The sequence below is a fragment of the Colletotrichum gloeosporioides genome (assembly GCF_011800055.1).
Source record: "Colletotrichum gloeosporioides strain Lc1 chromosome Unknown consensus_84, whole genome shotgun sequence".
NCBI classification, from domain to species: Eukaryota; Fungi; Ascomycota; class Sordariomycetes; order Glomerellales; family Glomerellaceae; genus Colletotrichum; species Colletotrichum gloeosporioides.
The window spans coordinates 684,695-699,983 of NW_025544729.1; the positions used below are offsets into that span (position 1 = coordinate 684,695).

Genomic DNA, 15,289 nt, shown 5'->3' on the forward strand with positions numbered 1-15,289 from the left:
GGACCATTCTAGCGCAGTAATTTTTTGGCGACCGTCCCGCCGGTGTCTGTTGTACATCCTCCATCACCATATACCCATTTCCCTTTTCTCCCTGTTTCGACACGAATTGACCGGTCAAAATGGGTGTCGGACGTCGCATGAAGAAGCAGGGCCCTCCCGAACCCCTGTCGGAGGCTCACTACGCAAAGTTGAAGCGCAAGGCCGGTATTCCTGTCGAAGCCGTCGAGGCCCCCGAGACGAAGAAGAGGAGGACGACGAAGCCCGCGCCCAAGGCCAATGGCGCGAAGACCAAGGAGGTGAAGAGGGGCAAGGTGGCGGTTCCCGGCGAAATGGCGCCCAAGGTCACCAAGAAGAAGTCAAAGAAGCAGGCCCAGCCCGACTCGGACGAGGAGATGTCTGACGACGACGACCTTGGCGACTTCAACGCTGCCGGCTCCGACATGAGCGACGAGGCCGACGAATTCTCCGACCTGGACGCGGAAAAGCTCGGCGACGACTTCATCGATGGATCGGACGACGATTCCGTCGTTGACTCCGACGAGGAGCGCGGCGGCGGCGGAAAGCACATGTTCTCGGAGGACGAAGAGGACTCGGACGGCGAGGAGCAGCTCACAAAGGCCAACATTGAGGGTCTCGCGAGGCGGCTTGACAAGCAGCTTGCCGAGGAGGCGGAGGATGCGGAGGCCGAACTGCAGGAGATGGGTCTGCAGACAAACATCGACGGCGACAAGCCGCATATCCTGGACGATGAGGACGATGAGCTCGTCTCCAAGACTAAGACCATGCTTGCCCCGGATCTGCAGCTTCTGAGAACCAGAATCACCGAGAACATCAGAGTGCTCGACGACTTCGCCAACCTGCACGAGGAGGGCCGCTCGCGCGCCGAGTACACCTCCCAGCTCATCAAGGATATTTGCGCGTACTACGGCTACTCCGAGTACCTCGCCGAGAAGCTGTTCAACCTGTTCTCGCCCCGTGAGGCCTTCGCCTTCTTCGAGGCTAACGAGTCTGCCCGTCCCGTCGTCCTCAGGACAAACACCCTGCGCACCCATCGTCGCGATCTCGCCCAGGCCCTCATCGGCCGTGGCGTCACCCTAGAGCCCGTCGGCAAGTGGTCCAAGGTCGGTCTGCAAGTCTTCGAGTCCAACGTTCCCCTCGGTGCCACCCCCGAGTACCTCGCCGGTCACTACATCCTGCAAGCCGCCTCTTCGTTCCTCCCCGTCATGGCCCTCGAGCCTCAGGAGAACGAGCGCTGTCTGGATATGGCCGCTGCTCCCGGTGGTAAGACGACGCACATGGCCGCGATGATGAAGAACACCGGTGTCATCGTCGCCAACGATCCCAGCAAGCAGCGTGCCAAGGGTCTGATCGGTAACATCCACCGTCTGGGTGCGCGCAACGTCGTCGTCTCCAACTACGACGCCAGAGAGTTCCCCAAGCCCATGGGTGGTTTCGACCGTGTGTTGCTCGATGCGCCTTGCTCTGGTACTGGTGTTATCGCCAAGGATGCCAGCGTCAAGACCAACAAGACTGAGAGGGATTTCATGCTGCTGCCGCACACGCAGAAGCAGCTTATCCTGGCCGCTATTGACTCTGTCAACCACCACAGCAAGACTGGCGGTTACATCGTCTACTCTACCTGTTCCGTGACGGTCGAGGAGAAGTAAGTCTCGCCCTTGTCCTAGTCTACTACTCAAGGATAAATGCTAACAACCTTCCAGCGAGGCCGTCGTTCAATACGCTCTCTCCCGCCGCCCCAACGTCAAGCTCGTCGACACCAACCTCCCCTTCGGACGCGAGGGCTTCACCAGCTTCATGGGCAAGAAGTTCGACCCCTCCCTGAAGCTCACCCGCCGCTACTACCCGCACACCTATAACGTCGACGGCTTCTTCGTCGCAAAGTTCCAGAAGATCGGCCCCACGCCTGACAAGGCCGCCTCCCGCGACAGGTCCGGCCCCGTCGCCGGCGAGCCCGTCGACAAGACGCCCATCACCACCGACGACGAGAGCGGCGCCGACGGCAAGAAGGACGACTTTGGCGGCTTCGACGAGGAGGAGGACACCGAGTACATCGACAAGGCCAAGCGTAACGCCATGCGCAGGAGAGGTCTCGACCCCAACGCCCTGTCCAAGGAGAAGAAGGGCGGCAAGAAGGAGGAGACAAAGAAGACGGAGACCGCCGAGTCTTCCGAGGCCGAGGTTGAGAAGCCCGCTGAGAAGACGCCCGAGAAGGAGAAGAGCAAGAAGAAGGCGGAGAAGAAGACCGAGGAGAAGACGGAAGAGAAGCCCACGACAACAGAAAAGAGCCCCAAGGCCAAGAGTCCCAAGCAAAAGAAGGACAAGAAGGGCGGAAAATAAGAAGCGGGAATGTTTATTAGCATAGGGGAGGAAAGTTGGATGATTTCTCAGTGTTATCTCTATGTGGTTGTAGACGAGAGAGCATCATGGCGAGGCCTAAGGGTTGTCGTTGTCGAACCTGTTTTGTTGTCGTTGCATTATAATTACCTATTACTAGGGAGTCGGAGCTCAAAAAGGGACTCGGGAAATAAAAAAAAGTTGTATGAACAATAAGCCGATTGAAAAAGCCTTTGTCGAAGCTGCCGTCGCATCAAGTGTCGTTTGATAGTTTGCCGTCTTAAAGTTGCCTCGCGTCCTGGCCGTGAGGCCAAATGCGTCTATCACCATTCGACTATTTTGCCATCACGATCACCAATGCCCAGCCGGCCCCAGAATGAAAGAAATGGGATATTACTAGTCCAGTACTCCAAAAAAAACCAAAATTGTCTAAGCAAAGCTTTTCATCAAACGTCTCTCATGTGCCAGCCAACCAACTACCACCTTGATGGAAGTGGGAAGGCCTCTGCTTGTCCTTAAAAACAAGAACCAAAGAAAATGCAATCGAAGCATTGTACAGAATCGACATAAAAAGCAATCCAGCCCTCAAGCTTCATAATGAACCCTTTCCAGTCCAAGCCTGGATGGTATCAGAGCCATTTCTTCCCGTGGTGTCTTCCCTGTTGTTCGTAGCGGTCGGCGTTCCCTTGCCAGACCTCTTTTCGTCATCAAAGCCGTATGTCGTGAGTCCTTCCACAACCTTTTTCGGAGAGTATGTTATACAGAGGAATCCAGAATGTCGTCACCGGAATCGTCGTCGTAAATGCTGCTCGTCGTAACCTTCTCCCAAAAAACGCCTCCGTCATAACTCGCCCGGCGTTCGCCACCCGAAGCCGGGGGTATTAAAGTAATATGCGTGAAACAAAAAAAGAGCATCAAGTGCCTCCCGAAGTAGAATGCTGTTCGTGAGATGAGGTCTACTGGGCAGTCCTCTGATATAGTAGAATGTCGCGAATCGCCCACCGCCATGCTTCGCGATCTCTTTCGCCGACACCAAGCCACTTCTCGCACTTCTTTCTCCACCTGTCTTCCTCTTCTCTCTGTCGTCGGATGAACTCTGGACCGACGTCGAATTCTTCGCCGACCAACCATTCATCCTTGACCTCGCTGACACGACCAGGCTCCTTGGAGTCGCCTTGGTTGTCTTCAAGGTCTGGAATGTCTTTGAAGACGTCTTCGTCGTCATCCAGGGCGTTGAAGCCGTCCATAGGATCGGGGATCTCAGACTTGGGGTTCGACTGGGGACCAAGCTTCAGCCAGCACATGTTCTGTGGGTCAAAAACCATTCCCCCCACAACTTGCACGCCCTTCGTATGGCTAATATTCGTAATTAAAGCCGGTCTGGGGGTAGTGGCTTCCTTATCGCGCATCATGTGAGGTGGTAGTGATGCTGTCGAAGGTGACGACGCGGGTGGTGGGTCGAACGCGTTCAGGACATTTTCGTTGCCTTCCCAACGGAAAGTGTCAGGGTTGTAGAACATGCCCTGGAGATCTGGGGTGGTGTTAGCATTTGAAATACAGAGTGATTGGTTGATGCACTTACGTTGTGGTGTCTTCTCTTTATTCATGTTTGATATGAGATGAGGTTTTAATTGAGGAGGGTTCCTCTTCTTCTTTGATCGTACCGATGGTTGCGGCATTCCGGGGCTGAAAGTGTTCCTCGACGATGACAGTTGCGAGACGCGTGAAGACGTGAGAGGCGCCAGTGGGCCTGATGGAGCTCTTTGGGCAAGCGAGGTCTCCCGAGCAATTCGGCTAGCCTGGGTATCACGGGCAAAATGGGGCGTGTAATCAGACCTCGCAGGGGATGAAAATGGTGCCGGGGAGGGTGTGGTAGTCCGATCGGTCTGCACATTCTGGTAAATCTTATTGCGAAGCGGCGCCTTGACAGGTTGTCGGATGAATTTCGCCTCGGATTGAGCTGAGGTAGGCAAATCGTCGAAGGCATCCAGCTCATGACCATCGCCGAAATTGCGGGTCCGGTGAGGCTTGGTCATGTTGCGGAAAGAAGAGCTGGAGAAGACATCGTGAGTGATATGATCCGAATGTCGATTGAGCCTCTTGGGACTAGGTGAGCGCATTGTAGACCTCGAAAATGCCCTCGAAGTCGGCCGCAAGTCCAAGGCATTCTCGGAATCATGGCGTCGGAAGGTGCGAGAAGTTTTAGTAGTCACGTGTTGCGACTGGGATTGAGATGCCCCAGCAGGGAGGAAAGGTCGTCGTTGCTGAGCAGCGAAGCTTTCCACCGTTGCAGGGCGGGTCCTCTCGACTGGCGTTTTCGGTCGCGCCCCTGACTGTTGGCGGTTACCCTCAGTCCTCGAAGGTGGTCTCTCGAAACGAGAGCCAGTCGGCTTGGCAGGTGAGCTGGAGGGCTTTATGTTCATAGCTGGTAAAGACCTCTTGAATCTCAGCAACTGCGAGTGAGTGGTTGTCGGCTCATTCCGCAGCGATGTCGTGGATGTCCTAGAGCCAAGCTCTCTTCTGCGAGGAGTGGCCGGAAGCAGAGAATGAGCAGGAGACGGCGTTGTGGGAGTAGGCATGCTGTGAACACTGGTGACGGAGGACTGAGATTGATGGCCGAGACGAGACTGAGACCTCCGTGAGCGAGAAAGGATGGGTCCGCCGCTTTCAGAAACAGGCTCCAGTGCAGACATTGTCCTCTCATGACTTGGCCGGGGCAATCGTGAGGGTGTCGGCTTGCTCGAGAACGTGAGGGAGACGGCCGTCTTGGGGCGCGCTGGGCTTGGTGGTCGATTGTTGTTGAGGCGAATGTTACGGTGAAGTGTGAGCTTGCCGGGGTTGAACACATCGCCGTCGCCGACATCAAGGCCATCCAGCAGATCTTCGCCCTCCACCTCAGCTTTTGGCGTCTTGAGGTTCGGTGGCTCTTCTTCAACCGGTCGGGCAGGCGAGCGACTGAGCTTTCTCCTCTTCAGCCTCTCCTCGAAGTTGACAGGGCCAGTTGGCAGCACGAGTCCCTCAAACGTTTCATCCTCGCTCTCAGCGGTGAACGAACTTGATACGCTGGGGCTCATAGCCGAGACGGACGAGCTTCTATTAGAGCGTGCGTCTCGTCGAGTGCCCCCATAACGAGTACCGAGGCTGCCCTCGCCCCAGTCCAAGTCATCTGCCTGATTCGATGGTGTCTTCGGAATGTCCTTGCGAGTAGAAAGCTTCAGCTTACCATCAGAAGGCAGCTCAAAGTCATTCTCGAAGTCGTCGTCCAAAGGCTTCACATTGCCCTTGGAAGGCGTTGGGGGAGTGATAAGTGAGATAGGTTTCGGAGGCCGTGTCTTCGACACTTTGATGGTCTCCGATCCATCGCCGAAGAAGTCATCATCATCGTCGTTGTCTCGGAACTTGTCCAAGTTAATAGCACCCGATAATGTGCTCGTCCTCGATTCAGTTGACTCTCTGCGGTCGGTCGACTCTCTTCGGTCCAATAATGACGGAGCAAGAGGGGTCTTCATAGGCTTCGTCGGGCTGGTTTGGCTGGAGCCTCCGCTAACTTGCCTGAGCATATCGGGGAACTTAGAAGCGTCCTGAGGCTTGATGCGAAGTCCGTCCTTTGAATCCGGTAGCACCAAGTCGTCCTCCCAATCGTCCTGGATAATCTTCTTAATCTTTCTTCCTCCTAGTCGCTTGATGGTGCCGCCCATGAGAGCGGATGAAGGTACGTTTTTGGGTATGGGAATGCCGGCTTGTGTAGCTGCGGCTATAGCGTCCATGGTCGACTTCTCATCGTCGCCGGGAACATGTACATGGGTCTCCTCGTCAATGACCGATTCGAGTTCGGAGCGAAAGGACATGTGGGAGGACGCCGAATCACGACGTGGCGGGGCATTGGTGGTGGCGGTAGATGCGGTCCGGAAAGTAAGGTCGTCGGATTCGATTTGGAAGTCGTCATCGTCCCAGTCCTCGATGTCGAGGTCGACCGCCGGCAGGCGTGGCTTGAGGCGTAAAGGTTCCATATTTTGGATAAGTTGAAATGTTTTGAGTCGCGCAAAGAGAAATTGAGTTCAAAGGGGACCGAGTCGTTCCCCGAAAGACTCCCGACAGCGCTGTTCCGGTCGTCAATGAAGCAAGATCATATCGTCAACAATGACAGCAGCTACGGCTCGTCGACATAATCTGGGGGGAACGGTTGTTGTCGCAAGCAAAGGTGGTGTGTCGGGGAGCGTCGTGGGGTGCGCAACTGTTTTCTTTTTGTGGGAGGGCGTAGCAATGGCGTCGTGGATTGTTATGTGTCGGTATCGTGGAATTTTGGGGAATGTGCGATGTGTCGGCTATTGGTAGAATGTTGCCAGAGACGCAAACAGATGCAGACAAGAGCAAGTGGAGGTCGATCCAAGAGGACGGTCGTAGGGGTACTGTAGTTCGGTTCAGGGTGCAGTATCTCGTCGAAGGGTGACGTTGCGGAGTAGTAGAAGGAGATCGGGGCAGTCGTGAGGTCGGGGGGATTGACTGGATTTGCGTCCTTGTTGGACGATACTTGGGTGAAGCAAAAATGGCTGGGAAGCTGGGGGTCGATGGACCGGGCCAAACAAAGCGAGGTGGGCTGGGTCGGGTCCAGTCAGCAATGGAAAGGGTGTGGAAGGAGGTGGTGGGTGGCCCCCGGTGAAGGCACAGTGGGCGTTGCGTGGTGGTGTTGGCGTTCTGGTGTGGTGTTGTCCAGTGCCAAGTGCGGTGGTGTACAGTGTGAGGTGAGGTGAGGGAGCGCAGCCCAGGTGAATACGTACACCACAGGATGCAGGAGCACCGCGTGCGTGGTGGATGATGTGGTGGTGGGAGGCTGGTGTTGCGCTGGGGGGATCCCACTACAACTGGGCGGACACGCAGACACTGCAGGCAGTGTCGACGAAATAATCGGGTCACTTCCATTTATATTTCTCGTTTATGATCTCAGGATCTTCACACCCGACTCCTCTGTTCCTCTGTTACTGTGCTGTAGCATGGCGGATATCCTGCTTGTTGTTTTCTCTCTCTGCTTTGTTCGCCACTGATATCCCCGGCGTGTTCGAATGGGGGAATCGGCGAGGATGAACATGTGCGGATCCCAGGTTCCTGGGCAGCATGTGGCGGGACACCGGATGACCTGCACAGAATGAAGAGTGGGCAGAACAGGTGGGAAGGACGGGACGAGCTGCGCGGGACTCACAACGGGGGCCCCAGGGCTCCCAGCAGTGAATCATAAATTTTCCCAGGGTGTTCCACGTGATTTAGTGGAGACATCAGACGGTGAGCACACTCATCGCACAGCGGACTCATTGGGCAACTGCCAGGGGATGCGGGGCTGGTTGCACCTGCACGATTTTGACGCGTTCGAGGCGCGCCTTGCCCTCCGCTGTCCGCCGGTCCAGGGACGACCAGGGACGACAGGGACGACAGGGACGACAGGGACGACAGGGACGACAGGGACGACAGGGACGACAGGGACGACAGGGACGACAGGGACGACAGGGACGACAGGGCCACCAGGGGACGGCGCTGCACTTATTTGATGAGAAAACGAAGAGCACCAAATCATGGGCTGCAAAGTGCACTCCATCTGACTCACCATTCGACGATATTATTCCTGATATTGCTCTTTCGTCTGTTAAGGTTAAATGCGTTTGAATACAGGCGTGGGATTTTTGCATCGTCAAAAATTGAGTAGCGAACTGCTTCGTGGGTTGCTGGCAGAGAGCTCCTGGGCTGTTTGTTTACACCTGCTCTGCTGTTGACAGTTTACACCAAAACAACCTACGTGCTCCCGTTCACTGCTTGCTTGCACTTGCCACTTCCTGCGTTCCATCCTCCGTGCCCTCCGTCCCGTTCCTGTACAAACCTAAAGCAGTAACGACCTTGGTGCTCTGTACCTTGCATAAGGTACCGAGAACGTGAACGTTCGGCACTTGCGCTTGTATCAGGCTGCCTGCCACTCGACGCACCAACAGCCAGCCATCATCATCGTCTGCCTGTCTGAGCGCCGCAGCTGCCTAGCTCCCAGCCCGAGGACCCTCGAGACCCTCGAAACTTCAAAACCAGCCGTTGACTCAGACAATTGAATGCCTTCATGTTTGAACCCTTTGGCAAAAACAAGCTCGTAGCTTTTCTGTGATCTGTTTACTCTCCCACCGGCACCGAATTTCTCTCCGAATGCCCAGTGCTGTCTCAGTCTGACCTTCCCCCGCCTGTCTTACCTCTTGCACCTGCCTAGGTACCTTACCTGCCTTCTACTTCTACCACTCAACCAACCAAGTTTGGAACTGTATCACGGTCCAAGCGGCAACACTTGCCGTCCTCGGGGTCGACATTCCATACGGGTACTCTCAAAAATTTAATCACGCAGACCCTGAGACCTCACGCCAGAAAGAAAGAGACGAAACTTGCGAGAAGCTGTTAGGCTAGATCAGAGTCGTTGGATACACCTACTCCTTCCTCATTATTACTTCATTTCGGAAACCAGCTACGGCAATCTATTTCACTCATCAACAGCCATGGCATCCGGCCACGTTCTCCGGTTCCCCCGGTCGGATAAGGAAGGCGCTTTTGTCATCGTTCATGTCACGCCAACTCGTTCCAAGGCCTTGGACGTCAAATTGGTGGGCACCGATGGCGTGGAGCCCTATGCCGTCTCATGTGAGTTGCACGCTCGTCATCCCGCCCTCCCTGGCCGACGATCACCACGGCCCGGTTGGGTGGGTCTTGGCCGACGTTGTTTCATGCGTCGAACTCGTTCCTTGCCAGTAGCGAATTCTCGTGCTAACAAACTGTTTTCTGCAGTGCGTCATGACAAAATCGTCTCCCTTCGTGTCAAGAGCAGCCCTTGCTCCGACGAAGAATGGGTCTCGATCCTGACTGCCGTCATCAGGCAAGAGCCGCTTGACGACGTTGAGGTCGTCGCTTCAGTCGAAGACGAGTCATCCGTCACTCTCACTGTCAGGAAAAAGGGGAAGGAATTTACAGTAAGTCCCAATAGCTCAAACTCATTACCAGCCGTGTTTTCGGGGGGCCTGGCTGACGGATGGTCGTTAGCAACGTCTCGGTGCCATTGAGTTAAGCCACAGCCCGCGCGAGTTGATAGAGCTGTATGACTGGTGCGGCCTGTCTGCACAAACAGCGGGCGATGCGAAGGAGGCTCTAGCTGCAGCGACCGCTAAAGCCAGTAAGCTCGAGGAATCCGTGCGGGAGCTCAAAGCACACCTCGACGAGCTAATGGTGGCCAAAGAGGCCCATGAGACGGAACTCCTCGAGAAGTTCCGCGACCTGTTAAATGAGAAGAAGGTCAAAATTCGTCAGCAGCAGAAACTTTTGGCGTCAGCCGCCGCTCCGGGGAAGTCGGCGGCCCCTTCCGTAAAGGAGGAGGACCCAACGCAGGAACAAACCTCACGAGGCTCAGGTGCCCGGAGAGCTGCGGGTAAATCAAGGCCAACGAAGAGAAAAGCTGCGCCGCCGCCCGTTGAAGAGGACGATTCTACTTCCGAGGAATTCGAGAGAATGGACCTCGATGCCAATGCAAAACGCTCAGCCGAATTGTCTGATCAAGAGCAGAATACGACTGAAGACGATGACGCGACTGCCAGCGAAGACGAAGATGAGGAGCCGGCAGCTGTCCCGCCAGCCAAGGGAGCTCCTTCCAAGCAACCGGCTCCAGTCAAGGAAACTCTCAAACCAGCAGCCAAGGACGTTCCGCCGCCCAAGCGCGAGTTACCCTTTGCCAGAAAGAAGCAAGCTGCTGTTAAAGCCCCTCCGCCGCCTGTTGATAGCGAGACGGAGTCGGACGATGAACTATGAGGTCGAGAAGACGAGTGGCAACAGAGTGCAAATGAACAGCTAGATCGCCACACGCTATAACGGAGTGTTCGAAGCTCCCTTGACAGTACAGAGTACGCTACCTGTTCCCCACAAGTGAGATTGAATTGGCCGCAGCTGTCTGCAGACGGGCAATCCTTTCTCGCGGCTATCGAGACAAGACAAGTTCAATTATTCATTAAATTTATTGGCCCTAATACTATAGAATCGGTCTTCTGGAAAGAGAGTCTCGAACCAACAGACCTTCAGCAAAGCTTTTGACTTGCGTGCTTAGCGAGTGTCCTCCGGGTCGAACTTGTCCTGCCAGAATCCTCGGACATGCTTTGACTTGCCAGCCTCTGCAATCTCGGTTACCTCTCTGGGCGTCAACTTGATGGCAGGCAGATGGTTCAGATAACTCTGCAATCTATCCTCCTTCGACGAGGTCGTGACAGTCACGAGGCCTTGGTCTAGGCACCATCTGAGTCCAATTACAGACTCACTGACACCATACTTCTTTGACAAGTTGGCCCAGATGGTCCGGACAGGACTGTCGACGTCAGAGGTGATCGGGGTCAGGGGTGCATAGACCGCTACGGCGATGTTGTTCTTGCGGTGGAAGTCCAGCAAGTCGCCGTGTTGCAAGTGGGGGTGGAATTCAATCTGGTTGATGGCGGGCGGGGTCTTGGCGGTCTTCAAGATTACCTCGAGATCCGACTGCAAAAAGTTGCTGACGCCGATTGACTTTGCTCGGCCAGATTCTTTGATAGCCTCGAAGTCAGCCCACTTCTGCTGGAGCTCCTCCTCGGAATCGGCAAAGAAAGGGGCGTGGATCAGATAGAGGTCGACATATTCAAGACCCATTTTCTTCAACGTGCGAGTGAAGGCCTCTTCAGTGTCTTGCTTCTTGTTGCCCGCGATCTTGGCAGTGACGAATAGCTTCTCTCTGGGGACACCCTCCTTCTCGGCCTTCTTGATGGCCGCGCCGAGCTCCTCCTCGTTTCCGTAGACTGGCCTGTCAGGGCGTGCTCAATGACGATGTTAAAGGGTCCCTGCACATACCTTCGGCACCATCGAGATGGCGGTAGCCCAGCTTCACGGCCATGACGGTGTTGTTGACAATCTTCTCATCGAACCCAGCGCCGCCCGTCTTGTAGTTGGCCGTGCCCAATCCATACGCAAGCTGCCGCTACGTCAGCGGTCCATCACACGTTGCAGTCTAAGTGTGCGGCAGCGTGGCAGCGATCAACCGGCACATTGGTGCATTCCCGTCCCAAGCGACCCTTATGGTGCTGACACACGGCAGACCGAGCTAGGATCCTCCCGCGGGCGTGGGCACCATGCCGCAGGAACAACAACAAGCGTCACTCACCATTGGGATCTCATTGCCATCATTGAGTTTGAGCCAAGGAATGTAGGGGACCTGCTTCGGGGGTGTGCCCGAGGCATCAGGCTTGAAGGTCGAAAGAATTGAGTTCATTTTGCGCTGCTGGAGCTGGGGACTGAGGGGTCGAGGAATGGAGTGATGACGAAGCCAAGATGATGTTGTTGACGGCAGTCTCGAGATCGTTCTCGTGAGGAACATACGGTTGTGTAGGATGTTGGAAGGAGGGGCAGAAGAGCTGAGTGGGTTTATATTTCTAATCAGATGGACCAATGCTTCGTTTTTCGTTCAGACGAGCCTGTGGAATTCACGTAGTGTATCAGGGAACGATGGGACGAGGGGACCAGACGATACCAAGCAAGCACGCCAGCCACATCGTGCCGGGTTTGCGTATTCCCCCTTCCCTCGCTTCGATAACATGCAGCGGACCGTCATTAACCGTCGCGGCGGATACTGCACACACTGTCTGGATTGGCCATTGACATCATCCGTACAGTCCCTGTTCGGCACATCAACACGGGGTCCTCGATGGAACCCTTGGCAACGGTTACCAGCCAGCCAGTTAAAGTTATCGGTTCTATCGGCATGCTGTACAGGGGCGAAGAAGCTGTACCGCGTCAAGTCCTGAAAACCATTGCTCTGACAAACAGTAACGGCATCAAGTTCGTGGAGCGTCTTGAGGTCCCGTCTGAAGCACAGGGCACACCGTAGAACCCCACCTGCCCCGGCCCCCAACCAGACCTGTCAGGGTGCGCTGAAATCTCGCGAGCGCGGGGCTTTTTGTACGCAGTTCTGACCAACGCCTATGACGGCATGCCCGGAGCTCTTGCGTGACTTGAGCGTCGGCCGGCACACGGGCCGAGGTGTTGAGAGCAACGGAACACGACACCGTCGGACCTGAGCCGGTCACCGAGCAGGACTTCGATTATTTGGAATTGAGGCTTAATAAGACGAACACGCAATGAAAGACTCCGTGATCGGAAACGGAGTTGAGGCCGGCGACCGTCGAGATGGTCGCCGAGGTTCTCTATCCGGGTGCGCATTTCCAGTGGAGCTTAGGTCAGCACTCAGCATGGGTGTTCCCCAATCGCCACTGAGAAAGCTCCGAGGGGTCGAGTCTTCAACACCGACGGTGATGGGACGGCTTACACTATCATCATCATTAGCAAATTGCAGTCTTTGCCTCTGAGGGGCAATTTTTCCTTAGTCCTCATCCAATTCAAGATACCCCAAATCTCACGTTGCCTCTGCAGTTCGTCATAAAAGTCTTTAACTAGACTGAGTATCATCGCATGCGCTATTGACTTTTTTGTCGCAATCCGCGTATATGCTCTCGAGACTACTTTCCCGCCGCGCCGTCCCAAACGCCTTCACGAAGCCCCTCATGGCTGCACAACTTTCCAACGGCTCAGCCACGACAGCGAGCGGCCACGGCCGCCTCCCGCTAGCTGAATTGCCAAAGACATGGCATTACACCTCCTCGCTCCCCGCCGACTCTACCTTTCCCACGCCCGCCGACTCTCACAAGACACCCCGCGATCAAATCACCCCGCGCCAGGTCCGCGAAGCCGCTTTTACCTGGGTGCGCCCCGAGAAGGCTGAGAACCCGGAGCTTCTCGCCGTAAGCCCTGCTGCTCTGCGCGACATTGGCATCAAGGAAGGGGACGAAGAGACGGAGGAGTTCAAGCAGACTGTTGCCGGTAACAGGTTACATGGGTGGGACGAAGAGAAACTGGAGGGAGGATACCCCTGGGCGCAGTGCTATGGCGGGTTCCAGTTTGGACAATGGGCCGGCCAGCTCGGTGACGGACGAGCCATCTCTCTGTTCGAGACGACGAACCCGGAAACGAAGGTTCGGTATGAGCTGCAGCTGAAAGGCGCGGGTATCACACCGTACTCCCGCTTCGCAGACGGCAAGGCCGTTCTGCGGTCCAGCATCCGCGAGTTCATCGTCTCCGAAGCCCTCAACGCCCTCAAGATCCCCAGCACGCGCGCCCTGTCCCTGACCCTCCTGCCCAACACCAAAGTCCGCCGCGAGACCGTCGAGCCCGGCGCCATCGTCCTGCGCTTCGCCCAATCCTGGATCCGCCTCGGCAACTTCGACCTTCCCCGCGCAAGAGGTGACCGCGCACTCCTGCGCACTCTCGCAACGTACGTCGCCGAGGACGTTCTCGGCGGCTGGGAGTCTCTGCCCGCCCGCCTCGAGAACCCGGAAGAGCCGGCCAAGTCTCTTGAGCCCAGCCGTGGCGTGCCTGCGACAGAGATCCAGGGGCCGGATGACTCTGCAGAGAACCGTTTCACTCGGTTGTTCCGTGAGGTTGCGCGGCGCAATGCACTGACGGTGGCGAAGTGGCAGGCGTACGGCTTCATGAACGGTGTCCTAAACACGGACAACACGTCAATCATGGGATTGAGCATCGACTTTGGACCGTTTGCGTTCATGGACAACTTCGACCCCGCGTACACGCCGAACCACGATGATTACATGTTGAGATACAGCTACCGCAACCAGCCGACCATCATCTGGTGGAACCTCGTTAGGTTCGGCGAGGCGCTGGGCGAGCTCATCGGGGCCGGAGCCGGCGTGGACGAGGACACTTTCGTCAACCAGGGCGTCGAAGAGAGCCAGGCCGAGGAGCTCGTTGGCCGTGCGGAGAAGCTGATCATGCAGGTCGGCGAGGAGTACAAGGCGCTGTTCCTGGCGGAGTACAAGCGTCTCATGACCCTGCGCGTCGGTCTGAAGAACTTCAAGGACAGCGACTTTGACGACCTGTTCAGCGGCATCCTCGACACGATGGAGACGCATGAGTTGGACTTTAACCACTTCTTCCGCCGCCTCAGCTCCGTCAGGCTTTCTGAGATCGCGGACGAGGCGGGAAGGAAGGAAGTTGCGGCGCGATTCTTCCATGCCGAGGGTGTCACCGATAAGGGTCGCGCCGACGTCGCCTCGTGGCTGGACAAGTGGCGCGCTCGTGTCGTCGAGGACTGGGGCGAGGACAAGGACGATGAGAGGGTGACGGCCATGAAGGCTGTCAACCCCAACTTCATCCCCCGCGGCTGGGTCCTCGATGAAATCATCAAGAGAGTTGAGAAGGAGGACGAGAGAGATGTGCTGAAGAGGGTCATGCACATGGCACTGAACCCATTTGCGGACAGCTGGGACGGGGCAGAGTTTGATGGAAAGGTATACAAGGGGGACAAGCAAGAGGAGGAACGCTGGGTCGGGGATGTGCCCAAGTTGAAGAGAGCTATTCAGTGTAGCTGTAGCTCTTAGATTAATGCTACATGATGAGTAGTAATCTACTACACACGGGCTATGGCTGAGCATCAAACATTGACGTTTCGTTGATTTTCGTGAAACGGTTCCATGGACTTGTATCAGGAGATCTGGCTCGAACAATGTCGGTTCCCAGCCGTCTTTTGGGTAGTACAGACCGTAGGATATTTGCGACTTTTTGTCTTCTGTTTGCGGCCGATGCTGTCTACAATTGCATAAGGCCCCTTCCGAAGGCCGTGAGATTAATGGCGGATGTTGTTTAAGATTGTACCTCTGTGGTGTCCTTGGGTTGTTTTGTGGAAAGTCTTTGACGTAGCCCAGAAGCCTCTGAGGGCCAGCAACTTTCATTACCTTCCTGAGCGGCTTGTTTGAGTGCGTGGTTAGCTTCGGTCTGTCAAAATATCATCAGTGTGTCGGTTGAGAATCACCACACTGCTGGGTGCGAGGAGCAGGGGCAAAAA

At 55.8% G+C, this 15,289-nt stretch overlaps 5 protein-coding genes across 5 annotated transcripts; 3 read left to right on the forward strand and 2 right to left on the reverse strand.

Moving 5' to 3' along the window:
- Positions 1 to 119: 119 nt before the first annotated feature.
- GCG54_00002267 (25S rRNA (cytosine(2870)-C(5))-methyltransferase) lies at positions 120 to 2,358 on the forward strand (the record flags this gene model as incomplete). The annotated part of the gene is made up of 2 exons (XM_045402363.1): positions 120 to 1,663; positions 1,722 to 2,358. The coding sequence occupies 2 exons, from the start codon at positions 120 to 122 to the stop codon at positions 2,356 to 2,358; spliced, it is 2,181 nt and encodes a 726-aa protein (XP_045258725.1).
- A 953-nt stretch (positions 2,359 to 3,311) lies between these two features.
- Positions 3,312 to 6,365, reverse strand: GCG54_00002268 (uncharacterized protein; the record flags this gene model as incomplete). The annotated part of the gene is made up of 2 exons (XM_045402364.1): positions 3,312 to 3,886; positions 3,938 to 6,365. 2 exons carry the CDS (start codon positions 6,363 to 6,365, stop codon positions 3,312 to 3,314), a joined length of 3,003 nt encoding a protein of 1,000 aa, XP_045258726.1.
- Positions 6,366 to 8,873: 2,508 nt separating this feature from the next.
- Positions 8,874 to 10,170, forward strand: GCG54_00002269 (uncharacterized protein; the record flags this gene model as incomplete). The annotated part of the gene is made up of 3 exons (XM_045402365.1): positions 8,874 to 9,015; positions 9,160 to 9,341; positions 9,412 to 10,170. The coding sequence occupies 3 exons, from the start codon at positions 8,874 to 8,876 to the stop codon at positions 10,168 to 10,170; spliced, it is 1,083 nt and encodes a 360-aa protein (XP_045258727.1).
- A 288-nt stretch (positions 10,171 to 10,458) lies between these two features.
- On the reverse strand, positions 10,459 to 11,752 carry GCG54_00002270 (NADPH-dependent conjugated polyketone reductase C1; the record flags this gene model as incomplete). Its single annotated transcript, XM_045402366.1, has 3 exons — positions 10,459 to 11,177; positions 11,230 to 11,350; positions 11,540 to 11,752. 3 exons carry the CDS (start codon positions 11,750 to 11,752, stop codon positions 10,459 to 10,461), a joined length of 1,053 nt encoding a protein of 350 aa, XP_045258728.1.
- A 1,126-nt stretch (positions 11,753 to 12,878) lies between these two features.
- GCG54_00002271 (UPF0061 protein C20G4.05c) lies at positions 12,879 to 14,825 on the forward strand (the record flags this gene model as incomplete). The annotated part of the gene is made up of 1 exon (XM_045402367.1): positions 12,879 to 14,825. One exon carries the CDS (start codon positions 12,879 to 12,881, stop codon positions 14,823 to 14,825), a length of 1,947 nt encoding a protein of 648 aa, XP_045258729.1.
- Between the last annotated feature and the right edge of the window lie 464 nt (positions 14,826 to 15,289).